Below are 21,396 nucleotides of genomic sequence, written 5' to 3'. Positions count from 1 at the left end.
CTTAATGAGAAGCTCTGGATTAGGACCCAAGAATTAACAACACCCCAGATGATGCTATTCCACCTACCCTGAGTTCCCAAATACTGCCCTAAAGTTGGCAATGTACTTGCTCTCACATTTTGTCCCTGAATCCTGCAACCACTCCATAAAGTACTGAAGGACTATTGGCCCAATCTTATGAAATCAAGGCTCAGAGAAATAGTGAGTATGCCCAAGGTCACAAACCACAAAGTACAGGAGCAAGGACTTAAACTAGGGCCAGGGAGCTAAAAGTCCAGTCCTTTCTACCTACCGTTTTCTAAACTTATTTAATCATAAAAATTACCCAGGGTAGTTGTTTAACATAGAAATTCCCAGGTCCCTTCCTAGAGTTTATGATTCAGTAGGTCTGGGTAGGTTCTGGATTCTGTGTTTTTAACAAATACTCCTTTCCTTCTCCCAGGTAATTTTTAGGGCCAGAGAAATCTGGGAAACCACATTCTACTATACTTTCTCTAGGACAGGGTTTTTCAATAGCAGTTTTATTGACATTTTGGTCTGATAATTCCTTGTGGTGGGGAGCTGCCCTGTGCACTGTAAGATGTTTAGCAACATCTCTGGCTTCTACCCACTAACACCACCCCCAGTGGTAATAACCAAAAATGTCTCGAGGTATTGCCAAATCCCCCCCAGTTGAGAACGACTGCTCCAGGCCTATACAATGAATGCCTGGCCTTGTTTAAAACAAAAACAAGCACTAAAGTATATTTTTTTTCAACGTGACTTTTAACTTATTGCTTTTAATAAAGATTCACAATAAGAAAACTTTCCCTTCAAATTTGAATTCTATTTAATTTTTATTAGAACTCTTATTTTCTTCGTCAAAGCTCATCCCATTACGCTCCTATTAATAAGTTTAAAATAGAGTGTAAGAGGTCTTTCAGGGTTTGAAAATATTCTATTATGGTGTGTATCACTTATTTTTCATAAAGGATCATTTCAATCCAATTATCCAAAACTTAGTGCAAAACTATGCTACAGCTGCAGAGACAAAGACAATTTAAAATAATGAGCCCAGAGGCTATTCCAACTTCTCCAGATTCTTAGTCTTTATTAGAATGTGACATACATTTATTTTCTTTTAAAGAGAACTACAATGAAAGTAATATTTACCAGATAATGCACTGGTCCTTATTTCTACTTTGCTCAGTAATTACTGCAGTGAAAACAAAATAATTCGGAACAGCAAGCTTCATGTCAATCTTAAATTTCTGGCTAAGTTACAGTTCTACCAACAATTTTCCATCTGTTTGTACTTTAGAAAGTTTCTTATTTAAGTTTCCTAAATTCTGTGAAAAACATTAAAGTATAACATTTTTGTAACTTGAGGACATATGTCATAATTTATTTCCCGAATCAAAATATATGTTGTTTTTTTCTAAAACAAAAGCAAAAGAAGCAATGGTTACCCCAACTAGGTTTCCAAGTATTTTTTAATAAAATAATTTTTCCAAATCACTCTTAATTCAGATTTTTGTCAGCATGGTTAAAAATATTTCTCCTGTGTATTTGAACTTCTCAGTACAATGCTGACTAATCATTGTTAGAGTAAGAAGAAATGTGACTACAATTTAAAATGACCAGATTTTTATCTACAAACAGAGAATTATATTTCATTTATAGTGACTCTCTTCTTAGCATAAAATTAAAGGAATGTAACTGATTTTTTTCTATAATTATTAATGGATATTTCACTTACCACTGGGTTTTTAAAGAATTCATATTTGGCATAATTTTTTCTAAAGTATAGCTTATTCTCTTCTTCCATTCCCCAGTTGGACAGCACTTCAATCACCAGTTCGTGGTCTTCTATCGTTCTTTCTGTAAAGAATGTTTAATGAATATGCTGTAGATAGATATATGTGTGTGTGCGTGTATATATTTACACATACATTCATAGACACATAAAAATATGCACGTATCCTTATTTAATGTAGCAAGAGCAACTCAATTCTGAAATAGCAAACTGATGAAATGTCTCATCAATTTTGAATTAGTAATGTTGATTTTTATAACAAGCAGATTATAATCTGGAAAACGAGAGGGATATAAAATATCACAATGCACTTTTTGCTAATTGTTGTTGTTGGGTGCCAATGAGTGGATTTCAACTGATAGCGACACCATGTGACAGGGTAGAACTGCCCCATAGGGTTTTCTAGGCTGTACTCTTTATGGGAGGAGATAGCCACGTTTTTATCCTGCCAAGCCGCTGGGTAGTTTTGAACCACCTGCCTTTCTGTTAGCAGCCAAGCACTTAACCATTGAGCCACTAGTGCTCCTTTGCTAATTGTTAGTCTCCTTTTATTGTTTAGTAAATTACAAGTTTGATAACAAATCTGCATTAAGAATATGGGAGCTATTTTTTCTATACATCTTCTCATGTTGCCAAAGCTAAAAAAAGACTTTAAGATGGAAGAGGTCACCCCAATAGATATGGAAAATTTTCACAGGTTCAATACGCATTTAAGATACAGAATCTGGATGACTGAGAAAAATGAAAATAGATGTTAAAAGGTTTTTAAGACACGCAGATATAAATTTTTAAGAAGCCTAATTTCTTGTGGCACTTTATACTTTCAAAACTAATACTAAGGCAAATATATTTAGTATTAACAATGAAAATAATTAGGTAGGGTGGGAAAGCACTTAGTAGGAACGTTTGTTAAGAGAAGTAAGCAACAGCAACTTTAGAGATGTGAACATAATATGCAAAATTCATATTTTAATAAGAAGTTGTGATGGTCATAGCAATACTATTTATAATAGTCCCAAACTGGAAATTTCCCAATTGCGTATCTTAAGAATGAATAATTAGCATAACAGTCACACAGTGTAATTATTTACTACAACAAAATGGATGAATTTCACAAACATAATACTAAATGAAAAAAGTCAGACACAAAGGGTATACATTATATGATTCCATTTATACAAGGCAGAAGCAGGCAACATTAGTCCCTGGTGTTAGAAATCAGGATAACAGGAAGAGTGGGTGAGCGGGGGCATAAGGGAGAGCACTGGAATGTGAGCAATGTTCTGCTTCTTCATCTGGTTGTTGGTTGTTCAGACGTATGCAATATCTGAGATTTCATCAAGTTGTCCATATAGGGTTTGTTCACATTTTTCAATGTATATTATGCTTCAATAAAAGTTAAAAAAAATGTCAGATTACTAATGCATATCAGGAAACCGACAAGAGCCAAATAAGGAATACAGACATCTGCCATTTTTAGGAATACAGAAATTCTCTGCTTTTTTAGATGCTTCTAGGACCTCTCTGAAAAGTATCTGTGTCTCAGAAACTCAATATTTAGTAGGGATCGGTGACCTACAATACTCAAACCCTTGAAAGTAAAGTCATACTTAAATAGAAGCTTATTCACCTGAAAGGAAGTCCTTCTGAGAGTGCTCACTGAATACGGATGAGTTTGAGCTAAGTGTATATCAACACTCAGGGTTCTATTCCTAACTCAGATTGCTCCTTTTTAGTCTCAATAACTGTCTCCCCTAGCTCCTTCTCCCTAGTCAGACTCAGTCCTTGGCTCAACTCTTTTTTTTTCCTCTCTAAACTAATTCACTCTCCTGTCTTAAGTCATCACAGGTCCTTGAAGTGAAATCTCCAGCTGCACTTGTTTTCACTCAAGTTCTAGTCCAATCGCACCTTTCTTTCGCCTTCAGAATTCTTCTTCCTAAAATTTCCTGTCTCTGTTACTGTTAGTCACTTTTACCACATTCTCTCAAACAAATATAGAATTAAAACTCACCTTTCCCTCTTTTTCTACTTCTGCTCCAAGTCCAAACTCTCCCCAGATCTGAGTGATTCTTCCTCTGTCTCTCACACAACCAACAAGCCCACTTCCCATTGCCACCACGCAATTTAGATATTTACCTTTCCTCATACAGCCTCTTAACTAATCTTCAAACCTCTAGTTACTCGTTCTTCCAACCTGGACACTGATAGCATAGCAAATCTAAAACATTTATATCAATATAACCTCTGCTCAAAAGCTTGTCTACTTCCTACTTGTTATGAGATAAATCCAAACATATAGTCTGACAGTTATAATTTATTCATTCATCCACCCATTAAAGAAATATTTATAGAAGGCCTACAATACACCAGGCACTCATCTGTTGTTGTTAACTGCCTTTGACTGGATTCCAACTCATGGCAGCTCCATGTGGCAGAGCAGAACTGCTCCATAGGATTTTCAAGGCTGTGACCTTTTAGAAGCAGATCATCAGCTCTGTCTTCTGTGGCACTGTTGGGTGGGTTCAAACTGCCAACCTTTCGGCTAGTAGTCGAGCACTTAACTATCTGTGCCACTCAGGCATTCTTGACACTCATCTAGGGGCTGGGAATTTTGTAGTGGGCAACATAGTCAAAACATACTGCCCTCATGGAACTTACATTCTGATGGGAAGACTCAGGGAATAAATAAAGTGTAAACCTTAAAAAGTGGTAAGAAACACTAACAGAGAAAAATTAAAGCAGGGAAAAAGGAGAGAGTACTGAGAGCATTAGGAAAATAAATCTATTTTCAATAGTCTGCCACAGAAGGCCTCATTGAGAAGGTAACATATGAACAAAGACCCAAAGGAGAAGAGGGTATGAGCCAAGCAGATACCTAACAAAAGAGCAAAGACAAAGCTCTTGAGTCAAGAGCCAGCCTAGTATGTTTGAAGTATAGCACGGATATCAATGTGACCAAAGCTGAGTAAACAAACCAGAGAGGACCAGAAGAAGTGGTTAGAGAAGTTATGGCGATCAGCTGAGGGGTTATATGATGTCCTGCAGTCCACAGCAAGGTAGATGAAAAGTCATTTTAAGCAGAGAACGACATGAATTGCTTTATGTTTTTATTTAATCATACTGGCTGTTGAGTAGAGAAATGATTTTAAAAGTCTGGAGTGAAAGCATGGAAACCATTTATTGCACTATTGCAATTACCTAGGGGAGAGATGGGGAGGCTGGGATTAGACTGGTAGCAGTAGACATACTAAGACAGAAACAGATTTTGGCTGTATTTTTAAGGCAGAGCCAATAGGATTTGCTGATAAAGTGAATATAGAGTAAAAAAGAGAGAGGAACCAAGGAAGACACCAAGATTCTTGGCCTAAGCGCTTGGAAGGATTGAGCTGCCATTAATGATGTAAGAAGTCTGTAAGAGGCACTAGATGGGGGAGATCCAGTGAAAACGGAGATGTTGAGTGGAAAGTTGCATCCCTAACAATCTTTTTATCCTTACCTTTGCCTACTTCTCTCATAAACCCAAGTGGTGTTTTCAAGCTTCTGAAACATAAGTACACATTACTAAACCCACTACGTGCTAAGCACTGTATCTATATCTTTGGCAACCGCAGCGGAAAAAATTCAAGATATTAACCAAAGTGTGCGTCTGTTTTGCCAACCTGTCTCTTTGTACCCATTTCCTCTCCTCTACTCGATGGCTGGGTTTACCTCTAAGTACACCATGTATGCTCTGCCCTCAAGATGCATTATAGAGAGAAAAAGAAAAAATGACAGAGAGGTATATTGTTGGCTTTTAAATCATGCCTAGCCAACCCTTCATTGCCTGATACAGGGACCCAGCCCTGTACTCTAGGGAAGAAGCTAGAGTTAAGGGGCTAGAGGGAGAATGGATTTGGAGAATGAGAGGGAGCTAGGTAGTAAGTAGATGGTGCAGGTTCCAAGTGCCTCATATCCTGTCCACTTCCACAACTAGAACTTCTTCAGGATGGGGAGTTGACAATAAAATAATAATAATAATAAAAACTCAGATCAGTTTAAGGGGGAGTGTACAGCTCATACCAGAGTGTAGCCTTAGGAAACCTCCAACCTCAAATAAAAGCCCTGCACCCAACATGGTGGAGAAGCAATAATTGAGTATAATGTCGAGCAGATGAATCCATAGCACCCCAGAATGGGGAACGAGCACTGCGGTACTAATTCTCCAAAAGGAGTACGGAAGGGCTAAGAGAAGACCATGAGCTGAAGGGGCCTGTGAGCTGTACAGGCAATGAAGGGGCTCGTGAGCTTGTACAGGCAATGAGCTTGCAGAGGAGTAAGAGTTTCCATAACGTGAAGAGAAGAATTGGACATGAGTTGGATGAATACTCCTCTTGGGACATAGATGCCACACCAGAGTGCTGGAGGAATGAAGGGAGATCTGGATCTTCAACTGAGAAGATTTAAAAACTCAATTTAACTCACCTAGAGAAACTGAATTGATTATTTACCCCAATAAGGCTGAGAAAAATCCAGAAAGCAAACAAGTAATGGAAGACAAAATGGTCTGCTGTTAAGTAAGTACGCAGGACACTAAGTGTCAGAAGTGATAGAAATAAAGTTACAGAAACAAAGGAAGTTATATCTCTGCATGTCCCAATCTGAGACTTTCTCATTATTGCATTTAATTCTTACAATATCTGTAATAGACTAGATGGTGCCCCCAAAGATATCAGGTCCTAATCCCTGGAACCTGTAAATGTTACCTTCTATGGCAAAGACTTTACACATGCGATTAAGTTAAGGCTCTTGAGAAGCTCCTGGATTTCCCAGGTGGGCCTTAAATGCGATCACAAGTGTCCTTATAAGAGATTGGAAAAGGCAATATGACCACAGCGGCAGAGATTGAGTGATGCGGCCACAAGTCCAGGAAAGCTGACAGCCTCCAGAAACTGGAAAAACCAAGGACCATATTCTCCTCTAGAGCCTCAGAGAGAGTGCAGCCCTGACGACACCTTGATTTCTGCCCAGTGAAACTAATTTTGGACTTCTGGCCTCCAGAACTGAATGAATAAATTTATTGTTTTAAGCCACCAAGTTTGAGGTAATTTATTACAGCAGTCTTAGGAAATAAATACAATACTTATTTGACAGCTAATGATATTGTAAGTTCAGAATAGCTAACCTGCTAACATAAAGAAAACAAAAATCCTCACAACTAGACCAAAAAGCAACATTATGATAAATGAAGAAAAATACTGAAAGTTGTTAAGGATTTCATTTTACCATGGAATCAGCAGTAAGAAATCAGATGACATGTTGTGTTGGCCAAATCTGCTGCAAAAGACCTCTTTAAAGTGTTAAAAAGCAAAGATGTCACTTTCAGGACTAAGTTGGCGCCTGTCCCAAGCCATGGTATTTCCAATCAACTCATATGCATGCAAAAGCTGGACAATGAATAAGGAAGACCAAAGAATTGATGCATTTGAATTATAGTGTTGGCAAAGATTATTGACTAGTAGCATGCATTGCCAGAAGAACAAACAAATCTGTCTCGGAGGAAGTACAGCCAGAACGCTCCTTAGAAGCAAGAATGGTAAGACTTCATCTCACATACTTTGGACATGTTATGAGGAGAGACCAGGCCCAGGAGAACGACATCATGCTTGGTAAAGTAGACAGGCAGCGAAAAAGAGGACTCTCAACGAGATGGACTGACACCGTGTCTGCAACAATGGGCTCAAACATAGCAGCTATCATGAGGATGATGCAGGACCAACATTGTTTTGTTCTGTTGCACATAGGGTCGTTACGACTCGGAACCAACTCGACAGCACATGACAACAACAACCTGCCCAGGATTTGAAGGGCAGCCACGCATCCATCCCCAAAGTTCATGTTTTTTCCTCTGCACAGCATGACCTCTCTGCCGTCCAGGGAGTTCCCACCAGCAAGGTGCCTCCTCTGCTGGGTTTATTTATATCCTGCTCATTTTTTCTGTATCAGACAAAACCTATTCTCTCCTGTCCATGTAGTTCTCATGTTTCAATTGCTTCACATTTTTTTTAAATGTGTTCAATAAATATTTCAAATTAACTGAAAATAAACAACACAGCTTGCGTGAAACAGAAAATAAAATAATTGGCAATATTTCAAATTATATCAATTTTACCCTCCCATGAAAGTAACATAAATCATTTGAAATTGAACTGTGTGAAAAAAAGAAGGAAGTAAAAAAAAAGTGTAAAAACCAAGGTGCATTTGAACTATGACAAATGCACTAAGAAAGAAGAACTAGCGTAGTGTATGCAATGGTTTAATATGTGTGGTCACCAGAGAAGCAGCAGGCTAGTACGGGTTTTATTGCCTACCTGCAAACAAAGGGCAGAACACAGATCAAGAAAGGAAAGATAAAATATCTGCAGAAAATTTCACGGAACTGTAATACCAAATGTTTAAATAATGAAATCAGTAGTGATCAGGAAAATATTAGGGTAATCTTAAGAAGAAAAATGTCTTCAAATATGGCTAGCAAAAACTAGAGTGTATGTGAGAAAATAAAAGGCAGACTTTCCATTCCTTCAAAGATTTCTGGCACTGTTCTATTGAAAATTCAGACATCATACAGAGAAGGCAAAGAAATGAAATTCTGGAGCATCAAATGCAACTACTCTTTCTTTACCATGTGTCTGGTAGAGTGATAGAGACAGAGCTTCCTTATAATAGAATCTATATTTTTTTTCAAAATTATATCAGATATTCTTTTTAAAGTTATATATCAGGCCTAAATTTTTTTTTTTTTTATATCAGGCCAATTTGAATGCACTCAACTTTCCCTCAACAAAGTCTTATTATTTTATACAGCTGATGCTACGATAACTCAAATAACTTGGAGGCATAATTGATTATCAATTACTGTATTTTTACACAAATAATGCACATATTGTAAGTTTTGTGTCAATTGCACAGCCCTCGCACTAGTCTCATAAGAGTGCTATGCCACGCGTTACATGGATGAGCATGTTAGTTGCTAAAAATATGGCGTGACATCTTACGGAATGCTGGCTTTTTTTTTTTTTTTTTTAAACGCAGTTATCTATAACTAAATAAAGGCCTCAACAGGGAGAAAGATAAACATGAAGATACAAGATGCCTAGATGAACTATTTGGAGAGGAAAAGAAAAACACTTAAGGGGAAGATGGAACACTGCTGTAGGCCAACTTGTTCTTGCCTCGGTCCAGCCATGAAATATAATCACTGAGATGTGAAGACAAAGGAAAAACAAAATAAACCAAATTAAAATGAAACATTAGCCCCAATGATATCCAATAAGCTTTTTCTTGATTCTTCTTTAGTTCTTTTCTAAAACCAATAGATTTTAACCAATTAAATAATCCTTCTAAATAACTCATATAACTATAGTAGCAAAAGGAAGCATATCCATTCTATAACCAGGGGCTCTTTGAGTTACCATTTGACAAACGATCTTAGGCAGTTTTCATATAAATCCATCACGATTATTTTAAAGGCATTATATAAATAAATTCATACATTTATCTAAAATACTATATTAAATACATTAAAACTTCACAAATTCAAATCTATTTAAAAATTATTTTTTAGCTCCTGGAAACTGATTTATAAATGTCAAATACCACTCATTTGTAGGTTAAAAAAAAAAAAAAAAACAGAAAAGAATCCCTCTCAAATCACTTCAAAGCAGCCTAACCAAAAAGGAGAAAAAAGCAAGGAAAGGCTTCAAAAACAAAAAGAAAGCTTTATTTAAAAACAAAAACAAAAGCTTCATATTGCTTTAGGTTTCATTTTTGTTTCTGATAGTTCACTGAGGTCTTATCTTAATAGAATGAAATATTACCAAATAATAACTACTTGTAATTCTTTTTCTAAGTTTCAGAAGCATTTTCCTTAAAATAAAAGAAGGGGAAGAATAAAGGGAGAAGTTTCTTCTGAAACTGTTGATTTAACTTCAAAGCCGTTTTAAAAACCTCAATCCTCCAGGAATGGAAAGTGTTCACCTGTGACCTGCCTCATTTCTTCACTGAATCTACTGAAAGTAGAGCGTGGGGCTCAAAGAGAAACCTGAGTCCCCACTCTTCTCATCACTTGATAAGAGAAGAAACAAAAGTGGCTTTTACCTCTAATTCACCCAGAAAACAATTCTTTGTATACCTTTGTTACAGGAAACTCCAGAAGACAAATGGTCCTTGTACTTTTCTGTGCTAGGTAGAAACTACATACATTTTGTCAGTCTTATTTTCAGATAAAATGAACAGCCTCCGACCAAGCAAAACAAAAACTGGAGAAGCAAAGAACAAAACAGGGTTCAATTTCTAAACGGTTTCTTAACTTAAGAAACTACTTAATACAGGCAGGATCCCCTGGAAAATTGCCACTACCAGATTCAGCTCCCCAAGGGCAATAACAGGAAAATCCTGATACTTAAGCTTGATGGCTACAGAGGCCTTGCAGCTCATTCTTCAGCAAATGGAAACAGCCCTCCTCTAAACTTAGACTTAAAAATCACATGTACTCATGTAAAGCCTGACTTTTCCACAAAGTGTTTGCATATATATTATTTCCAAAACGAATAATCACCTGAAGAGCTTAGAGCCAGTTTTTATAAATTCTGAGTTACACAATGCACCAATTAAGGACTTAAAAAAAAAAAAGGACTACACTGGGTAAATTTCCGTCTGGGAATGGTGTGTGATTCCTGCAGCTTCTTTTCTGAGTCTCTTCCTTCTATGTCTGTATCACTTGTAATTTGTCCCTTAAATTATGGGATATAAATACCTTACAGTTTAATGCAATTTAGTTCAACATTTATTTTTCCCAGATTTTGGGACACAAAGATCCATATACATGCAGGTTCCCAGCTCTCATAAAATTACTGTTAAATTTTAATAATACAGTCACCATTAAGATAGTCACAGAGAATGTTAACGGTAGAACAGAAGATGGACACTGGGCCCAGCCTCTGGCTTCAGGAAGGTATCTGAAGTAAGTCTTTAAAAGTCCATCTAAAAGTTTTTGACAATTTTTTTTTTTCTGTGTATTAAAAAAATACATTTCCATTACAGGAAATCTGAAAATCACAGATAAGAGACAATTACAACCATCTTTAAAATTACCAACCAGGAATATGCACTTAATATTTTAGAAAACTCCCTTCTCGTCTTTTTCTCTGAGTCTGTATGAGTGTACGTGCATATGTTTTTCATAACATTTAGGGAACATTTTATATATGTTTATATACTGCTTTCATTCAATCACCATTACAATCTTACATTTGTCCATAAGAGTGTTCTAAGCAAGAATTTCAAAAATTTGATCAATAGCTGTATAACATTACATCCTACAGATATACCATGATTTATAACATCCCCTTATTATCTTTAGGTTTTACTTTTTTAGTTAATTGATATTGCAAATAATGTTGCTTTGAGCAGCCTTACATCTAATTCTTTTCCAAAATTTGCTTGTTTTCCACACCCACCTACAGCATTTACTTTGGAGCAACAGCTCCCAGGACACAATTCATCCCCAGCAATGCTCATGCCCCTTGCACCACTCTGTTGTTTCTGGGATTTGCAGTTTCCTAATGGATGTACAATGTTCCGCTGCTCTTCACAAGGTTTCACTGGCTAATGCTTTCCAGAAGTAGACTGCCAGGTCCTTCTTCCTAGTCTGTATTAGTCTGGAAGCTCAGCTGAAATCTATCCTCCATGGGTGACCCTGCTAGTTATCTGAATACCGGTGGCATAGCTGCCAGCATCACAGCAACACACAAGCCCACACAGAACGACAAACTGACAGACACATTGTCTGATATAGTGCTGGAATATGAGCCCCCCCAGGTTGGAAGGCACTCAGAAGATGACTGGGGAAGAGCTGCCTCCTCAAAGTAGAGTCGACCTTAATGACACGGATGGAGTAAAGCTTCCAGGACCTTCATTTGCTGATGTGGTGTGACTCAAAATGAGAAGAAACAGCTGCAGACATCCATAAATAATCGGAACCTGGAATGTACGAAGTATGAATCTAGGAAAATTGGAAATCATCAAAAATGAAATGGAACACATAAACATCGATATCCTAGGCATTAGTGAGCTGAAATGGACTGGTATTGGCCATTTTGAATCGGACAATCATATAGTCTACTATGCTGGGAATGACAACTCGAAAAGGAATGGTGTTGCATTCATCATCGAAAAGAATGTTTCAAAATCTATCCTGAAGTACAACGCTGTTGGTGATAAGATAATATCCACAGGCATGCAAGGAAGAGCAGTTAATACGACTATTATTCAAATTTATGCACCAACCACTAGGGCCAAAGATGAAGAAATAGAAAATTTTTATCAGCTGCTGCAGTCTGAAATTGATCGAACGTGCAAACAAGATGCATCGATAATTACTGGTGATTGGAACGCAAAAGTTGGAAACAAAGAAGGATCGATAGTTGGAAAATGTGGCCTTGGTGATAGAAACAATACCGGAGATCGAATGATAGAATTTTGCAAGACCGACGACTTCTTCAGTGCAAATAACTTCTTTCACCAACATAAACAGCAACTATACACATAGACCTCACCAGATGGAACACACAGAAATCAAATTGACTACATTTGTGGAAAAAGACGATGGACAAGCTCAATATAATCAGTCCAGGCAAGGCCAGGGGCCAGCTGTGGAACGGACCATCAATCGCTCATATGCAAGTTCAAGCCGAAACTGAAGAAAATCAGAGCAAATCCACGAGAGCCAAAATATGACCTTGAGTATATCCCACCTGAATTTAGAGACCATTTGTAGAAGAGATTTGACACATTGAACACTAGTGACCGAAGACGAGACGAGTTGTGGAATGACATAAACAACATCATCCATGAAGAAAGCAAGAGGTCACTGAAAAGACAGGAAAGAAAGAAAAGATCAGGATGGACATCAGAGGAGACTCTGAAACTTGCTCTCGAACGTCGAGCAGCTAAAGCAAAAGGAAGAATTCATGAAGTAAAAGAACTGAACAGAAGATTTCAAAGGGCAGCTCAAGAAGACAAAGTATTATAATGACATGTGCAAAGAGCTGGAGATGGAAAACCAAAACGGAAGAACACGCTTGGCGTTTCTCACACTGAAAGAACTGAAGAAAAAATTCAAGCCTCGAGTTGCAATAGTGAAGGATTCTATGGGGAAAATATTAAACAACGCAGGAAGCATCAAAAGAAGATGGAAGGAATACACAGAGTCATTATACCAAAAAGAATTAGTCGATGTCAACCATTTCAAGAGGTGGCATATGATCAGGAACCGATGGTAGTGAAGGAAGAAATCCAAGCTGCTCTGAAGGCACTGGCGAAAAACAAAGCTCCAGGAATTGATGGAATATCAATTGAGATGTTTCAACAAACAGATGCAGCACTGGAGGTGCTCACTTGTCTACGCCAAGAAATATGGAAGACAGCTTCCCCGCCAACTGACTGGAAGAGATCCACATTTATGCCTATTCCCAAGAAAAGTGGTCCAGTCAAATGGGGAAATTATATAACAATATCACTAATATCACACGCAAGCAAAATTTTGCTGAAGATCATTCAAAAACGGCTGCAACAGTATATTGGCAGGGAACTGCCAGAAATTCAGGCCAGTTTCAGAAGAGGATGTGGAACCAGGGATATCACTGCTGATGTCAGATGGATCCTGGCTGAAAGCAAATAATACCAGAAGGATGTTTACCTGTGTCTTATTGACTATGCAAAGGCATTCGACTGTGTGGATCATAACAAATTATGGATAACATTGTGAAGAATGGGAATTCCAGAACATTTAATTGTGCTCATGAGGAACCTTTACATAGATCAAGAGGCAGTTGTTTGGACAGAACAAGGGGATATTGATTGGTTTAAATTCAGGAAAGGTGTGTGTCAGAATTGTATTCTTTCACCATACCTATTCAAACTGTATGCTGAGCAAATAATTCGAGAGGCTGGACTATATGAAGAAGAACAGGGCGTCAGGATGGGAGGAAGACTCATTAACAACCTGCATTATGCAGATGACACAACCTTGCTTGCTGAAAATGAAAAGGACTTGAAGCACTTACTAATGAAGATCAAAGTCCACAGCCTTCAGTATGGATTGTACCTCAACATAAAGAAAACAAAAATCCTCACAACTGGACCAATGAGCAACAACATGATAAACGGAGAAAAGACTGAAGTTGTCGAGGATCTCATTTTACTTGGATCCACAATCAACAGCCATGGAAGCAGCAGTCAAGAAATCAAAAGACACATTGCATTGGGCAAATCTGCTGCAAACGACCCCTTTAAAGTGTTGAAGAGCAAAGATGTCACCTTGAAGACTAAGGTGCGCCTGACCCAAGCCATGGTATTTTCAATCCCATCATATACACGTGAAAACTGGCCAATGAATAAGGAAGGCCGAAGAAGAACTGATGCCTTTGAATTGTGGTGTTGGGGAAGAATATTGAATATACCATGGACAGCCAGAAGAACAAACAAATCTGTCTTGGAGGAAGTACAACCAGAGTGCTCCTTAGAAGCAAGGATGGCGAGACTGCGTCTTACATACTTTGGACGTGTTGTCAGGAGGGATCAGTCCCTGAAGAAGAACATCACACCTGGCAGAGTACAGGGTCAGCGGAAAAGAAGAAGACCCTCAAAGAGGTGGACTGACACAGCGGCTGCAACAATGAGCTCAAGCATCACAACGGCACCTAACGACAACAACAACAATGGATGTACAGGCCCTGGGTGGCACAAATGGTTAAGTGTTCAACTACTAACTCAAAACCTGGCAGACTGAACCCACCCAGAGGCCTGGTGATCTGCTTCAAGAAGGTCACAGCCTTGAAAACCCTATGACAGAGTTCTAGTCTACAACACACATGATCACTATGAATCAGAATCAACTTGACAACAACTGGTTTAACTGTTTGTTGTTGCTGTTTTTAATGGCCATATGAGAATCAGAGGCATTAAGAAGTACCTTGGTCAGCTAAAGGAATAGCTTTTCAGCAGCAGAAATCTGAGTCTAGGGACCCACTACACGGAAGAGGCACATGTGTCTCCATGCCTACTCTCAGATGGAAAGGGCAACTGTACATAACCAGGTTAAAGGTAGGGTGATCTCCAGCTGCTCTTCTCTCTCTACCGTGCCCAGAGTGTGGCACTCGGTTATCTGTCAGCTGGGGCAATTGAGAGTTTTCATCTTTATGGTGTTTTCATATATGTGTTCTGGAAAGGGTGAGGGGTTATAATTCACAGTAATTTTCAACTAAAGTAAGCCTTGGAAGATGTATAGCGGTTAGCCAGATGAAGAGTACGAAGTTCCTGAGAAAGGTAACAGTATGAGCAAGGATACCAAGGAGTAGAAACAGTGTAGTGTGTGCAGAAAGCTACAGGCAGGCGCCCAATTTATAAACCAGGAGGAGGGAGGGGTGAAACACAAGGGTGAAGATACGAGGGGTAGGCAGGTCACAGGGCACTACAAGCCCTACTGTGAAACTTGGACCCTAGAGTACGGGCTTATTCATACAGGAGAATCGGGTACACACTCAGATGGAAAATTCTGGTACGACCAGAGGCAAGAGGACCAATTGTGAGGATAATGTAATACTCAAGGAGACAGACAATGAGACCTGAACTCAGGTAGTGATAGCCATGAGAACATTTGGGAGGAAAATTCAATGGACCAGGAGGTAGATTAAGTTATGGGCACTTCCCGCTCTTTGCTGGTTTAATATTTTCTGTCTCTGGCCTGCATGTGCCACCGGGGACTCCAAGTCTACACCCAGCTCAGGCCAGGTCTATATGATTCTCTACAGAACATCGCAGAGCACCACCTGTCCTAAAGGCTTCACAGTTACTTCTGCTGGTGATGACGGAGGTCATAATGTGGGTGGCTGGTGGATTACAAGCAGCACAGAAAGTAAGAGTATGTATCAGTTTCAGACAACAGGTAAAACACTAGTGCCTCTTCTGTTACTAAGGGAAAAAAAAAGGGAAAGTGAAAGGGCAGCTCCAAAGAAGGCACGTGGACTGTTTCCTTGGTACAGCTGTGTACTGCTTCAGTCTTACAGAGAGAGCATGGGTATAGCTGCCACATAAAAACTGTTTCATTAAAAGCCTCCAGCCATTCATTTTACTTATTAAAGCCACTCCACAATGATATTCACAATGGAAATCTCTGCTGTCCCTCGCAAAGACCACAAAATACAATTAATTCCTCTTCCAGAGGAGTCTATGGGTATGTGCTTAAGGTATTGTGTTAATTGGCACTGCGTCATACTAAGGCTTCCATTAGGAATCTAAGTGGGAGCAGGACAAACATGGATCCTATAAGGCACCAGAGGACTTAAAACTGAAGTTCCCCGCCCTCTTCTTACACACTGATTAGAAGACAGGGAAGTCCATCTTGTGAACTAGAGTGACACCCAGTGGCTATGAAGTGAAACATGCCAGTTACAAAACATGGTTTATTACACCAGGAGGGAGTAGGAAATACATGTTGCTATACTCCCATTTTAAATTCAGTGTCTACAAAACTGTGTATACAGCTAGAACCTCATCATAACATGACCCAAAATTAGGCAAATCAGAGATTCCTAACAAAATCAGGATATTTAAGTACCGTCTATGGCTTACTCTGCCTATTAAGATCCTCAGCCATGTATATTAACACTTATGGGCAGAGGATATGAAATACTGTTACTGTAATCCAAGTTCCATAGATAAGATTGCCAGTCATGTTGTTTATAAATTCAAAATCAGGTAATTTCCAACATGACCCTTTTGCTCAGCCAGGAGGGTTTGGTCTAAAGTGAACTAGGCAGGATCAGCTCAATACCTACAATTTCAATACTACCTGGGTAATATTTTCAGGTTTCTCTGAAAATGTTCTTGGGGGTTCAAAATGTACATCTGTATTTATTGCATGCATGAGAAAAGCAACGGAGAGTTAGGCAGACACAAACGAACCACAGTATCCCAGGAACCCTTGCCTGAGCTATGAAAAACCAAACCAAACCCACTGCCATCGAGTCGATTCTGACTCATAGCAACCCTGGAGGACAGAGTAGAATTGCCCCATAGGGCTTCCAAGAAGTGGCTGGTGCATTCAAACTGCTGACTTTTTGGTTAGCAGCCAAGCTCTTAACCACTGCACCACTGGGCCTGAGCTATTGGTGTAAGGAGAAATCAACTTGCCTCAATGGAAAATGCACAGACTTCAAAACCTGATAAAACCTAGTTTTGTGCTATGTTTCACTTTGGACAAGATATTCATTCAGAGTCTTTGTATTCCTAAATATAAAGTTAAGATACACACCTAACAGAGCTGCTGTGAGGATACGTATTAGAACACCTATCAACATTAATGTAAAACATCTCACCTGGTCCTTTATACATATAAGATACACATTAATAATACCTATTATATATATGCATTCATATTAAAAAATACTAATAAGATTGTAGTTCTCTTTGCTACAGAAAATACCACTCTGAAAACAGACTCTAGGTTCCCTTTGAATGTCAAGTCCTTCTGACTTCAGTAATTTGTGGTGTGCTTTCAGGGATGAGAAGCAACAACAGTACTGCATCTATTAACAGCACAGGATGAGCTTATCCTGGTGATTAGAGTGCAGAAGAAAATTTTCAACCTCATCTATCCTAAAACCCAAATGCTTTTACCTGTAAATGCTTCGGGATCTCACAGGTACTAAACCTCATGCATGTGCAGACCATGCGTGAAGAAGGTACAAGCTGGCATGCACAACTAGCAGAAGCGAGAGACGGCCAAGGACTGATCCAGGGAGACACAGGTGGTTTGATGCAAAAGCAAAACAAACTCACTTAGCCATCTAAAGGTCAGAACATGAACTCTGGCCTCCTTAATAGGATACTTTTAAAAATAAATCAGATCACATGACTCATCTACTCAAAGCCCTCCAGCTACTTTCTGTCTCACCAAGGGTAAAATCCAAGTCCTTTCAGCGGCCTATGAAACTCTACATGATCTGGCCCTGTGGTAGGTCTATGAAGTCCTTTCCCATTACTTTCCACCCTACTGACTCCACTCCAGACACCCTGACTCCTTTGCCTGTACAAGGTAAGCACATTGCCACATCTGGGCCTTCCTACTTCCAGTTCCCTCTGTCTAGAACAATCTTCTTCCATTTAACTGCAAGGCTGGCTTCTTCATCTGCTCAAGGTCTCTAGTCAAAGGTCATCTTCTCAGGGAGGCCTTCCTTGATCCTTCTATTTAAAGCTGAATTGTATTTGCAGTTATAAATCTAAATAAGTAAGTACCATGCCCTCCCTTTTAGAATTCTATTCACTGAAAACTCATCATTTTGGTTAAAGAGGGGTCAAGAATGTCTCCTGAACAATAAGCAGAGCTGACTTCTGGTCATCAAAGTTTTGGTAAATAGTTTGTCCCTCAGTTCTTCTTATCTGTAGCAGTCCACAGAAGACTTGCTGGTGAAGGTGTCCATGGCCCATTCTACTACAAATGGCATTTGTGAGTACTATATTTTTATATTTGAAAGGGGGGGAAAAAACTCTATTTTTATTCATTTTAACATGCATATGGGGAAAATGTTACTTACTACTTCTATAAAATTGAATAAATATTCCAAAAGTATTTATAAGCTATACAAAAAAAAAAAAAAGACACATCAGTTTTATATTTGCTGCTAAGGAAGAACATGGCACCTCAGTTCCTGTTATACTGCTAGATCAAGAAAGAGAAGCTATTAAATTTAATAAATGTTAGCATTTGGGTAGGATTAATGCTTGTAAATCTTTTTCTGCTGTTTAAAAATATAATCTGAGTGAAAAACAAAAAGAAAAAGGAGAAAAGAAAGCTCCGGAACTAAATTTCTCATAAGCTTTGGTCTAATACATGGTTGATGAAGCCATGAGACAATATTCTCACATCTTTGATTTTATTTCAGCAGTTTCCAGAAAATAGAATAATGAAGAAATATATTCCTTACTTGATGTCTACAACTTTCAATTTAGTATGTAGCTAAAATTAATTCTCAATGTTCCATTTTAAGCTTCTACATTAAAAGAGCTGTACATTTTATTCTGTAATATAAATAATTTGCAGTGGTCTCAATGAAAACTGCTGCCTGATTTATAGAGAAGATTTTTATCACTTCAAGCTATTTGTTGGGGATAAACTGTAGTGAAAAAAAATTTTTTCTTTATCTCCCAAAAGAAATTTTTAAGGGCATAAAATATTGTAATTGTATCTTTTGTTAATCATGAGCGATATTCATACAAGCATAAGTAAATGGAATAGTTTGGAATATGGCAGATACCTATTAATTTATACCATACTTCTGGATGATTAATTATAATAAATAAAAATTAAATTAGTCACAGGCGGCAATGAAGGAAATATATTTCAAGCTTTTTCTGCCCTTGGAAGGTGACATAGCAGGTCACACTGGCCAGTGCCAAGTGCCTTCAGAATGCAGGTTTCTTTGCTGGCAGGTATATAACTGGCTATGCTCAGCTGTCAGGATCAGCTGGCAATGTTGTAGCTCATCAACAGTTATCAACTGCAGACGGCTGAGGTTCAGAATCTCTATGGAGACTGCTGAACTATTCAAGTTTCTCCACAGACTTCACTCTGTCCGGTCCCTGGGATTCTGACATATCCTTGGACGGCAGTCTTCAAATTGGAAGTATGCAAACTTTCTGGAAGGTTCAGGGAACACAGGTAGTTTTAAATGAGTCACTTTCTAGAATCTCTTTTTTCACCAACATCATCTTTAACAATATTTCACAAGAGAAAGGCAAATCTCTCATCCAAGCTGAATCTTACTACGGTGCATTGCTCTGGGGTGTAAGTACCTTTAATGCAACAAAGAAAAGGAAAATTTAATATATTGGTGTCTATGTGAGAAAGTGAATGACTCTAATGACTAAGTATAGAATTCTTTTTAAGCAAATTGAAGGACTAATTGAGCTGTCACTTTTTGATGATTTATTACTAAATGTTTTTGACATATAATAAAGGAGTTTATGATAGGGCAAATAATAGCTATGCAGAAGATATCCACGGCCTAATCTCTGGATCCTATGGATGTTACCTTATATGGCAAAAACTTTGTTGATAGGATTTAAGAATCTTGACTTGGAAATATTATCCTCGATTATCCAGGTGGACTCTAAATGCAACTGTAAGTATCCTTAAAAGAGAGAGGTAGGAGATTTGACACACGCAGAAGAGGAAAAGGCAATCTGACTATGGAGACAGAAACTGGAGTGATGTGGCCACAAACCAAGGAGTGCTGCAGCCATCAGAAGCTGGAAAATGCAAGGAACAAATTCTCCCCTAGAGACTCCAGAGGGAGTGAGATACCTTGAGTTAGCCCCATAAGATTTAGTTTGGATTTCTGGAATACATTTCTATTGTTTTAAGCCACTAAGTTTGTGATAACTTATTATATAGCATCCTTAGGAAACTAATACAGATTTCAAAGGGCTGAATGGCACTGCTATTACAAGCTCCTTCTGCTCTCATCTACTTATGTGAACATATTTTTTAGCAATTATATTTGCAAAAATTAGAATAAAAAGAAGGGGCAACCAAAAAATATATGTGCAGGCATATAAGTATGTATATATAGGCAGGCATACATGTGTATAGACGTGTGTGTGTATGCATATGTATATGAATCTATGTGACTGCACATATATTCATATGTATAATAAAACACAAAGAGGGCACAGTTATAGATATTTCTTAGACATAACCAAACACCTTGCAGGATTAGATTTCTGGGTTTGAATGATTAGAACCACAGTCTGGTGGGACATCTTAGGCAATGGACATAAATATAGTACATAAAGTTATGCCCTACATCCTAGTTTGGTAAGTAGTAGTCTGAGGTCTTAAGAGCTTGCAAGCGGCTATCTGAGATACAACTATTGGTCTCTACTCATCCAGAGCAAAAGAAAAAGAAGGAAACCAAAAATTCAAATAAGAAACTAGTACACAACAGAGAACCCCTGATGGAGCAGGAAAGCAGTGGGATGCAGACCTCAAATTCTCGTAAAAAGACCAGACTTAATGGTCTGACAGAGACTAGACGGGCCCCGGAGGTCATGGTCCTTGGACCCTCTGGTAGCCCAAGACTGGAACCATTCCCAAAACCAACTCTTCAAACAGGTATTAGACTGGACTATAAGACAGAAAATACTATTGGTGAAGAGTGAGCTTCCTGACTCAAGTAGACACATAGGACTACGTGGGTAGCTCCTGTCTGGCGGGGAGATGAGAAGGCAGAGGGGGACAGGAGCTGGTTGAGTGGTCACGGGAATACAGGGTAGAGAGGAGGAGTGTGCCATCTCATTAGGGAGCGAACAGCTAGGAGTACATAGCAAGGTGTGTGTAAGTTTTTGTATGAGAGGCTGACTTGATTTGTAAACACTTACTTAAAGCATTAAAAAAAAGGGGGGGGCAAAACCTGCCCAAAAGCAATGATAAGAAGACAGGAAAAATGGATGGATGGAAACAGGAATTGGGGTGTGGAAGGGGAGAATGTTGACACATCGAGGGG

General features: G+C 38.6%; 1 protein-coding gene across 2 annotated transcripts in view; it reads right to left on the bottom strand.

The window, feature by feature from the left end:
- Positions 1-21,396, bottom strand: part of GRB14 (growth factor receptor bound protein 14) — a 134,291-nt gene that overhangs the window by 23,122 nt on the left and 89,773 nt on the right. For both annotated transcript variants that reach the window (XM_003405824.4, XM_023542883.2), the window contains one exon: positions 1,739-1,860. In XM_003405824.4, coding sequence (XP_003405872.1) covers positions 1,739-1,860 — 122 coding nt within the window. The remainder of the gene's footprint in view (positions 1-1,738; positions 1,861-21,396) is intronic.

Source organism: Loxodonta africana, chromosome 6 (genome assembly GCF_030014295.1).
Source record: "Loxodonta africana isolate mLoxAfr1 chromosome 6, mLoxAfr1.hap2, whole genome shotgun sequence".
Classification (NCBI taxonomy): domain Eukaryota; kingdom Metazoa; phylum Chordata; class Mammalia; order Proboscidea; family Elephantidae; genus Loxodonta; species Loxodonta africana.
This window is presented reverse-complemented; position numbering and strand designations above follow the sequence as displayed.